The sequence below is a fragment of the Caretta caretta genome, chromosome 3, assembly GCF_965140235.1.
Source record: "Caretta caretta isolate rCarCar2 chromosome 3, rCarCar1.hap1, whole genome shotgun sequence".
Classification (NCBI taxonomy): Eukaryota; Metazoa; Chordata; order Testudines; family Cheloniidae; genus Caretta; species Caretta caretta.
Genome location: NC_134208.1, coordinates 204,117,805 through 204,128,771, shown reverse-complemented (window position 1 = coordinate 204,128,771; position 10,967 = coordinate 204,117,805). Strand labels below are relative to the sequence as shown.

The 10,967-nt window shown below is 40.2% G+C and overlaps 1 protein-coding gene across 4 annotated transcripts in view; it reads left to right on the top strand.

Annotated features, from left to right (window-relative positions):
• Positions 1-147: 147 nt before the first annotated feature.
• MCM8 (minichromosome maintenance 8 homologous recombination repair factor) overlaps positions 148-10,967 on the top strand; it is a 30,373-nt gene continuing 19,553 nt past the window's right edge. The window contains exons 1-9 of one of the 4 annotated variants that reach the window (XM_048842530.2): positions 148-327; positions 1,023-1,115; positions 2,266-2,413; positions 2,623-2,697; positions 4,159-4,241; positions 4,396-4,545; positions 6,627-6,730; positions 7,231-7,429; positions 10,096-10,181. In XM_048842530.2, coding sequence (XP_048698487.1) covers positions 2,284-2,413; positions 2,623-2,697; positions 4,159-4,241; positions 4,396-4,545; positions 6,627-6,730; positions 7,231-7,429; positions 10,096-10,181 — 827 coding nt within the window. In that variant the 5' untranslated portion in view covers positions 148-327; positions 1,023-1,115; positions 2,266-2,283. Of the gene's footprint in view, positions 328-559; positions 808-1,022; positions 1,155-2,265; positions 2,414-2,622; positions 2,698-4,158; positions 4,242-4,395; positions 4,546-6,626; positions 6,731-7,230; positions 7,430-10,095; positions 10,182-10,967 lie in introns of those variants that run through there. The other 3 variants (XM_048842528.2, XM_048842531.2, XM_048842529.2) reach the window with 3 other exon arrangements.

Here is a 10,967-nt window from a genome sequence, read left to right as displayed (position 1 = left end):
ACCCGCACTGCGCACGCGCTGCGAACTCAGACCTAAGTTCTCATTGGTGGCGGCCGGATGCGCAGGCGCAGAGTTGTTTCTCTCTGCGGAGGGGGGGGAAGGGAACATCACGTGACAGGCAGCTCACTAGGCCTTGGCCGAATAGACCACCTTTGACCAGTGACAGAGGGCGGGGAGTCCCTGACTGTAACCATGGCAACGTGGTGGGGCGGGGCATCGACCCTATGACTGGTGTTACTACCGGAAGCGGAAATAACACAAGGTTGGCGCCAAAGTAGAACGGCTAAGGCGTATCAATGGGTCTGGCCTGGCACAGCGGGCGCTACGGTGAGCTCTGGGCCGCTACGTGTCCTTCGCCTGACGCGGGGGCGCTGTGGACGGGGTTCCGCGTGGGACACGCGCGTTACTCCGCCAGCAGCGCCTGCCGGCCTGTGGCACCCGCCGCGGCGCCCCCATCGCGTTGGGGCTGGGAGCAGCCCGCCCGCGCCAGGCCTCTGCTTGGTGCCCGCTTGGCGGCTAGCGCCCGGCCTGAATGCTGGGATCTTACTGATCAGATCTGGCGCGGCTCTGGCCTTTGGGGGGTTGGTTCGGAGCCTTGGGGCCGCACTCGGGCTCCTTTCTTCCTGGGCAAAGATGGGGGCTAGCCTCGGGTGCTAACAGGCCTGGCCTGCACCTAAATCTAGCTACCTTGCTGGGAGCCGTGAAAAAGCCTGTGCCCTGAGCACTGTGATCAGTCCCACCTCACCCCCTTGTGTGGACACAGCTGGGGCGGATGATTCTTCCCTTGACCCAGCAACTGCCAGAGAGGTGAGTTATCTTTATTGCCGGAAGAAAACTGTTCCATCCATCCAGCAAGCACCTGTGTTACCGTGGTTCAGCTGGCCTTACCCTTACACTGATAAACCCGGAAACTCTCACCTGATCATTATCCTCCAGGCTAAACTGAGAGTTGGCCATGCTGCAGATGGGAGGCAACAAGGGGTCGTGGTTTGTGCAATTAAATAGACTTATTTTATTTGCAGGTGTAACAAAGCATCTGGGTAAATATTCTTAGGGATTAAAGGAGAAGTAGTGACGAGGCATCTACAAGTAATGGCCGTGTGATAAGAAAACCGGTTAGTAAATGTTCCTGTATGACAACTTTCCTGTCCATGGTAAATGAACACTTCTTTCCTTATCTCAATTCTCATTTTAAGAGCATCTGGTCACAGGATTTAGGAACGTGAATTTATCTGTCCATGTGGTTTACCAGAACAAAGATGCCTAGCCTTTGTCTTCTGTTTAGGTTAGGATAACAGGATCTTCTGACTTTAGATCAGTGTTTCTTAAAGTGTAGGATGGGTCACGACAGATTTGTTCAGAATGGAAGCGAGCAGACCGGTTTCTAAATTGTTTTCCAGAGTTCCAGTTTTCATTTAAAAAAAAAAGAAGCCACTTTCTAGCTGTTGTGGTCACAAAGAAAACTTTCAAAACATGAAGCAAATGTAATTATCTGATACATCTGCCTGAGTTTGCAGAGAGCCTGAAAAAAGCACTGAGGGGTGAATTGTCCCATGCATTTCAATGGGTGCTACCTTAGATGTCAATGTTGTTATCTATTTACTGCTCATCAAAGCATATAAGAATGGAGAAAAAATATTTTATTAGGAAAATATATAGCAGTGTTTCCCTGTGTCTGCATGGTGTGTGCACAGGACTAGCTGGAAGGGTACTGAAGATGTATCAATTAAGATGTGTTGACTTTTAGCAGCACATGACAGGAACAGTTAATTTCATTTTTCTGAAGTGGGGCTCAGCTTTCAAAAGTTTGAGAAACGCTGCCTTAGATTCAGCTCTTTGTCCCCCAAACCTATCTGCATAAGAGAGAGGCACCTACATGATCCATATCTTCATGGTATCTGAGAACCTAGATAAATTCCAACTCTAGTTGAAATCACTAAAGAGTATAAATGAGAAAAAATACATTCTGCACTTGCAATCTTTATTTGTCATGAGGAGGCTGGGCAGCCAGCCAATGTTTTATAGAATTTGATGGAGTTAACCTCACACCCAATGTGAGTATGTAGCCAATTGTACTTCCATCACCTGTTGTTTTGAGAAGGGAGGATCCTGAACTCATTCCACATATGGCTGGTCCTCTCTCTTTTTTTAAAAAATAAATGACAATATACTAATAACTCTTGGTTAAATTGTTCTAATCATCATAAATTATTACTATAAATCTTCCTTGACAGTATTATCCTATCAGTTTAATCCAATTTCCAGATTCAGTCACATGGTAACATGAGTAACGAATTAAGAGGTAAAGGGTCTGGACGAGGAAGAGGTGGCTTTCAAGGCTGGAGAGGAAGATGGCGAGGAAGAGGAGATGGAGGAAGAGACTGGAAAAGAAACACTGGAAAGTCTGAGTCTGGTAAATTGGTTCTACATAACAGATTATCATTAATCTCTGATGCTAGAATCCAATCATAGAGCATTTTAAAGCAGCAGTGCGTGTTTACCTGCTCTTGTGTGCAAAAGCTGCAGCTGTTTGCTTACCAGTGCTCTAAACTGCAACTGTCGAAGTTTGAGATGCTACTGTACTTACACTGCTTTAACCAATCTTATTTTCATACTTTTCAGCACAACCTCGATTAATTCAGTCCACACTGGACCAGATTACTCCGTATAAAGGCTGGAAGCTTTATTTCTCTGAAGGTATATTAAATAATTTAGAATAAATATTTTACCTCCCATTTCCTCCTAGATTTGTGTATTATAGGAGGGAAAATAGATTAGAGGGTTGAAGAAATGAGTGACATTACAGTTCATTCTTAGACCCTTTTTAATACTTTTTTTTTAAGGTGCAGTAAAGGAAGATGGTAATTTAAAAATGTAAATAATTTGGTCCCCTAAACATGGAGGGAGACATGAGCAAATCCTCCTTTTTTCTGCCCTTTTTTTGCAATCTTAGCCTTTGACTATCTGAAGTTCTAATTAATCTTAAGTAGCTTTGTGATTTCCATCTAAGCCAGTGATTCTGGGTCTTGGTTGCACTCCACGATCCTTTGAGTTGGCTGCTGTGACAACAGCTTTGAAATACCACGATAGCTAATGGAGAAGATCCAGGAGTGTATACGGATCCTGAAAGACTTGCATACTCTCACGCAAGAACTCTATCTGCAAATTAGATGGACTGTTGGCCAGTATTGCCAGGGGATAAGTGTTATCTACTGCTCATAGTCCCCCTATCCAAACAAATGCAAATGAACAACTTGCAATCTCTGTGTGAGCCAAGGCTTGGAAATGAGTGCTGTACAACGTAAAATGCGCTCCATCTTCATCCAACCTATGTTAAACCAAAGCCAAAATATTGAACAAATTCTGATGCCCAACAATAGGATTGCAGTTCACAAATCATAGTAAATCTGCGGTCTGCTGGAGATGCAATTACTTACTGTAATGCCTCACCATCAGCCTTCTGTTGGTCGTGCTTCATGATAGTCCCCCACATGGACAACCATCTGCACCCCACAACTGAGAAGCATTAAAATACCCCTTCCATTAAATTTTACTTCCTTTGCTTTGAGGATTGATCCCACATCATCCTAGCTCATAGTTCTTAACTTAGAAGAACAGGAGTATTACTGAGACATTCCCCAATCTTGGCACACAAACATAATGGGGAAAATATCACCCTTTCTAGGAAAGGCAACCTGAACCTATTCTACCAGTCCTGTGAAATGCTGCAAAACATCATCATGATGGCATAAGACCTGCTATGACCATATCTTATTATAGGTTCACGTTTTACAAGTTGGTACAGTTGGCATCCCTTCCCCACCTAACTTTCCTTTCTCTTCCTTTCTTTTCTGTCTCATTAACTCTAATTGTATTGTGATAAACTCAAGAAATTATTGTATCCAGTCCTCTGAAGGAAGGTGGCTGTGCTTGAGAGAAAGGTGCAAAAACCATGGAGGGTAAAGTGTGTGTGGAAGAAACCTCATAAAAGGATTATTTAAATAAATACCCTTATTGATTTTTTTAAAAAAAATCAATGTCTTTAATGGATGAATTGGTTTCTATAATAAATTCTTCTAATTACAAATAAAGCATATGGTGTATTGATGTAGATATTTATCTTTGGGTTAATTACTAATGCGAAGTGTATCTGATTAGCGTTTGATGACAGCTCTCCTTTTGTCCAGAAGATTCAAGCATTTGAAAAGTTTTTTACACGTCACATTGAACTTTATGATAAGGTAAGACACCCACAACTGTTGCTACAATAGCATAATAGATCTGTATATATTTTCTTGGTCTATATTTCAACTACAATATCTCAAGAATAATATTAATCAAAACCTTTTGTTTTATCTCCGTGAAATGTGTTCTATAACTTGAAATGTTTTGTAGGATGAAATAGAAAGAAAAGGGAGTATTCTTGTGGATTACAAAGAGCTGATACAAGATAAAGAGTTAATTGAATTGATACCAAGTATATCTACTGATATAAGGGATATGCCTCAGAAAATATTGGACTGCATGGGTTTGGCAATACATCAGGTAAATATGGACTTCAAATAGATGTTAAGTAGTAGGATGTTTTTGTGTAATTATGGGTTGTACTTTAAGTTTTAATCCACATTTATACAGAAGACCAGTGCTCACTGTTAGAAGGGTTTTTAACCAGAAACAAACGTATAATTATTACAACTACGAAAGTTTCAATTGGTGTCTTTAAACTCTTTATTAAATTTAGAAATAGTGACTTTTTAAATAATTAGTTTATTCTTAAAGGTTGGTAGTTCTGAAGTGTGCGGCTTTCAAAAGATGATGTGAACCCCAAGTAAATTTTGCAGGATTGAGGCCTTCATTTTTAAAGATTAAACAGTTTAATTTAATGCATCAAGTTTCCTGGGCCAAAAATTTTACCTAATTTACAATTGTTATGAGTAGCAGTAGAAGAAGTAAGTCCTCCAAATGTTAAATATGTAGGTTTTTTGACTTATAACAATCTACTGCTTCACTGAAAAACAAGCAAACAAAAAACCGTCTTCCTCTCTCCATCATTTTTGTGCGTCTTACAAAATCATATCTTGATAATACTTCGGGTTTAGTGAGCTATACCTCATAATTTTTTTTATTCCCATTTTTTAAAATGGGACACGGAGTCACAGATGTTTAAGTACTTGCTCAAAGTCACACAGGAAGCTCATAGGAAAACGGTGAATAGACCCTAGATCTCCTGGCTCTCAGTCCTTTGCTTTAAAAAGGCTAGCCACCTTACGCTGGTTCTGCAGTAGCAGCAAATATACTCACAGATCTGCTGAGATTAATGGTATCCGTACATGCACATAGTTTAGAATTCGAGGTTACTCTGTGCAGTAGCCAAGAAAAAAAGATATCAAGTATTTTCAGAGGTGAAATATAAGTATTTGTTAATATTGTAACAGTGAGCCTATCGTCCTCAGGCCTGTAAGATATTCAGCTTAGCTAAACAAGGCCTGAGGCCTGAAACCGGTTGGCATGATTAGTTGACCGGAAGGTAGATAACCGTGTACTAGTAAAGTGTAAGATTACAGTGAAAGATGTGTTAAGTGCTGATGTTCTGGAAACTATGCAGCAATAGACTGAAAATATGCTGCAATGTGCCATTTAATACTTCAAGATGCCAGATAGTAACATTTTGCAGGATTCTGTTATAACCTCAAGTTGCTGTGATATCCCATTGGCATAGATGTTAAGGAGAAAAAGGGGAGCTAAAGGCATAGCAAATGAGAAATGGAACACCCCTAAATTAGTGGGGTGTGAAAGTATGGATAAGGAGAAGGGAGCTGGAACCTATATGCATATGTATGAATCTCAGCAGGCATAAGCATAACTCAGAATGAAGAGGTGTTGCCTTGCCTGTGTGCTGGGAGTAGATGCATTGGGTGATGCCAAGATGACAGCCACAGGGGATTATCACGACGACGACGATGAGGAGGAGGAAGATGATGATTGGCACTCTAGGATCTCCCAGTGGGAGATGTGAGCAATGTAAATCTTAGGGCTAAACACTTTTGCGCTATCTACTATCATATTTCAGTGTTATGGGATTGTTTATCTGCTTAGTGGATTTGTTAATGAAGGGACTTGTGACAAATTGGAATGATTTATCATGTGGTTATAGGGTCTCTTATTTTAGTGATGCGGATAATATTCCTGATGCTGTAGTCCTCAGGAGACCAAACCTTTTTTGATGACTGCAGTCAGAGATTAATCAAACAATCGCCAATCCATTGATAAGGCTACAATGCGTTACTTTTTTTTTTTTATTAAAAACAAAGATGTTAATTTAAGATCCATGTGAAATATGAAAGGAAAATCTGTGGTTGTCAAATGGAAAAGCGCAAAAGCAGTAAAATAATCCCATTGGTTGGGCTTAATAGTCAATGAGACCTTCTGCAGAGTTGTGTAGAGGTTTAAAACTGCAGGATAAGGTAGCAAAACTCAACTGCAAATGAACTATCAGGCCACACCCAGGGAGGAGAGCAGCATGTTAAAGGAGAACACCGTAAAAACTCCCACTTCAACAAATACTATTACCCGTTCCTTGAAGCTGGTTCTTCTGAGCCTGTGTTTATTTTTTCTTGTCTATCTAGGTATTAACTAAGGACCTGGAAAGGTATGCAGCTGAACTTCAGGAACAAGAAGGATTACCAATTGATGAAGAACCTATAATAAATGTGCCACATATTCATGCAAGGTAAAGGATGTTCTGTGTTCATTTGAAAGATTTATTTGCCCAGAGAAAGTAAGAAACTCTCATGGAAAATTGCCATTAAATGTTGGTCCTTTCTGTGCTGCAAGACTGAAATATGTGTTAAACCGTGGCTGGGGTTTACTGTGTTATTACAGGGTCCCCATATATGGTAGTTTCTATAGAGTAAATGGAACCTAAGAGTGTTTGCTATGTATGTGTGTGTATGCTATGTATTCTCTTTATAGTTTGGGAATTCTGAACATTAGAATTTGACTGGGCAGCCTTCACTTCCTCTTAGGGTAATAGGAGTTAATGGTTGTGTCATGTATTCTGGGGAGAGGTTAGATTTGCAATAAAACATTAGATTTGTCTTCTGTTGATAAAACCTTTCCTCTGGCTGTATCTCTTTTTGTGTTTAGTACATACATGCATATTTGATAACAAGATTTTTTGTTCTTTAAAGGTAATGAGTTTTAAAGTTGTGTGGTAACCTTTTTATGTAGGGTGTACAACTATGACCCGTTGACTCAACTGAAGAATGTTCGGGCTAATTGTTATGGGAAGTATGTTGCCCTGCGTGGCACTGTCGTGCGTGTCAGCAACATTAAGCCTCTATGCACCAAGATGGCCTTTATATGCAGCACATGTGGGTATATTCAGAGTTTTCCTCTGCCTGATGGAAAATATTCCCTTCCCACAAAGGTAATTTAAAATACTTTTATCTTAAAATCTTCCTCCCCTTTGCTATCTCCTGTATTTGGAAACTGTCAACACGTGTGGTGTTTAGATTTTAAAAAGTAGTTTATAGGATTTAAAGAGGGATGAAATGGATTTAATACTTCAGCAAAGTTAGAATAAGTTACTGACCCACAAAAATCACTGTATATCCCAATGTTACTGTAAGTCTTCATCATATGAGGTAGGTATTTAAAAAAAAGTTTCCTTGATTTTTGGGTACCACTAAAATGGAAAACCAAAAGTATAGAAACTTCCACAAATTTAAAAGAATTCCTCTCTTCTCCTCTCCCTGAACCCATTCCCACCCCATTTTAGAAAGGGCTAGTCAGTGTTCTGACTGTATTGGGCAATTTTATCTAGGACTGCAGCTGGCTGGAAAATGTAAATCCCTTCCTGTGAAAAATTTGAAATGTTTCATGGGGGGAAGGTTTGTCCCAAATTGGGATGAAAAGTAAATATTGAAATATTTTTGCGGAAATGAAATTTTTCTGGAAAATCCCTTTCAGGACTACCAAATAGATTTTTTTCACTTTGCTGGCTGCCCACCACAGGCTTTTTGGCTGGCTGGCGAGCTGCCCAGGAGGCAGCCCAGGAGCTGGCCAGCTGCAGAGCCTGAGGAGCCCATGGGTGTGTCTACACTGCAAAACAAAAAACCAAACACCTGCGGCAGTGATTCTCAGAGCCCGGGTCTACAGACTTGGGCTCACAGAACTTGTACTGTGGTGCTAAAAATAGCCAGGTAGACAGTCATGCTTGGGCTGGAGCTCAGCCTCTGAAGCCCAGGGAGGAGTGGTGGGTTTCAGAGCCTGAGCTCCAGCCTGAGCCAGAATGTCTACATAGCTATTTTGAGCGCCACAATGCCAACCTGAGTCTGCAGACCTGAGCTCTAAGATTTGCTGCTGTGAGGTTTTGTTGTTTTTGGTTTTGTTTTGGCTGTGAAGACATACCACATTCACCAGCTCCATGAGGTGTCTGCCAGGCTGTCAAGGAACTAAGGAGCAGCGGGCGGGCAGGTTTCCAGGAAACCAGGCACTTGGTTTCTGACTAAAGTTTTGATGGAACCAACATGTTTGCATAGAACATTTTGATTTTGCTGAATCAGCATTTTCCAACAGAAAACTTTTGACCAGCTCTCTCCGGGATTTTGTATTTCAGTTTTGTTGTTCTTCCTACCTTGATCTAAGACCCCACAAGACATATATACAAAATAATAATGAGGTAACTGTCTAGTAGTATTATTATGTGACCAAGTGCAAAGTTTTCTCCTCTGAAGGGACCTGAAAATAAAAATAACAGACACAAAAGATGCAGTATTAACATTGTGGTTTTTTTTCTAGTGCCTAGGAGTTAAGATCGGTTCTGGTCTGGTTCTGTTCAATATCTTCATCAATGATTTAAATAATGGCATAGAGAGTACACTTATAAAGCTTGTGGATGATACCAAGCTGGGAGGGGTTGCAAGTGCTCTGGAGGATAGGATTAGAATTCAAAATGATCTGGACAAACTGGAGAAATGATCTGAAGTAAATAGGATGAAATTCAATAAGGACAAATGCAAAGTACTCCCTTTAGGAAGGAACAATCAGTTGCACACATACAAAATGGGAAATGACTGCCCAGGAAGGAGTATTGCGGAAAGGGATCTGGGGGGCATAGTGGACGACAAGCTAAATATGAGTGAACAGCGTAACGCTGTTGCAAAAAAAGCAAACATCATTCTGGGATGTATTAGCCGGAGTGTTGTAAGCAAGACACAAGAAGTAATTCTTCTGCTCCACTCCGCGCTGATTAGGCCTCATTTGGAGTATTGTGTCCCCAGTTCTGTGCGCCACATTTCAGGAAAGAGGTGGACAAATTGGAGAGAGTCCAGAGAAGAGCAACAAAAATGATTAAAGGTCTAGAAAACATGAGCTATGAGGGAAGATTGAAAAAATTGGGTTTGTTTAGTCTGGAGAAGAGAAGACTGAGAAGGGACACAATGATAACATTTCAAGTATATAAAAGGTTGTTACAAAGAGGAGGGAGGAAAAATTGTTCTTCTTAACTTCTGAGGATAGGACAAGAAGCAATGGGCTTACATTGCAGCAAGGGCGGTTTAGGTTGGACATTAGGAAAAACTTCCTTACTGTCGGGGTGGTTAAGCACTGGAATAAATTGCCCTGGGAGGTTGTAGAATCTCCATCATTGGGGATTTTTAAGAGCAAGTTGGACAAACACCTGTCAGGGATAATAATACTTGGTCTAGATAATACTTAGTCCTGCCTCGAGTGCAGGGGACTGGACTAGATGACCTCTCGAGGTCCTTTCCAGTTCTATGATTCATGATTCTAACCCTGATCTATACCCATTAAAGTTGTATCTGAAATGAAGGAGAAACGTGGAAAAAAGAGGATGGGGGGAATTCTAATGCTAGGTGTTTAAACGACTATGTGACAGTCTTCCGTTAATTATACCCATGCCAGTTGTTATCCCTAATCTAAGCTTAACTGAAGGTTTTCTTTTTATATGCTACTAATGAGCTGCACACAGAGTACTGTTGTTTTTCAAAATCAAATAAGGCACCTTAAACTATTGTAATAAAGAGAATAATTTTCTTTATCAATCCTGATCACGAATTAATACTGTTACAGTGTCCTCTGCCTGAGTGCCATGGACGATCGTTCGCCGCAGATAGAAGCTCTCCTTTAACAATTACGGTGGACTGGCAGTCTATTAAGTAAGCAACTTTAAAGTGTCTGATCCTTTCACAAACAAATTTAGTTTAACAGATTTGAAAGGATATCACATTACTAAAGCAAATGTGCGTTTTTATTCATATTATCCATTGTGTAAAAACAAGCACTGATCAAAAGAATATGCTACAAAATAATTGTTTCACCAAAGCACTATTCCATATTATATATTGTCCCTACTCAGTATAATAAGTTCATTGAAATTCTTCTTATCTTGACTATGGCTTCACTGTGAACTGTTTCAGGTCATACTATGAACATGATTGCATCCATTCTATAAATGTGATCACATTCATTATAAAGTACCTTCTGTAATGAATGAGTTGTAAGGAAAACATCACAGTGGTTGGCTAGCAGGGTGCTGTTACATGACACCTGTCCACTGAGAAAGTTGAATTTTAGTGTCAAAATCTTGGTTTAAAGTTGTATTGAAAAAACACAAGCTAACCTGAACAGGAATAAAGTACAGATATTTAAATTGTTTCCCTATTTTTCTGCTCTCTACATCAATCAAGTAAATAGCTCACAATTTAAGGTATATCTGTGGCAGGGATTGGCTTTGTCTATTTGTACAAGAATAGAAAAAATTGGGCCCTTAGGTATTACTGCAGTAGAAATAAATAATATAAATGTCAAGTGTTCCTTCTAGTCTAAACTAATCAAAACTATTTCTGAAATTGATTTTTTACAATTTGTTTTAGAACAGATGTAAAGTTAAGTAGCACAGTATTTGGAAAAGCTCTTCAGCCCTATTCCAGCAAGGCTGAATT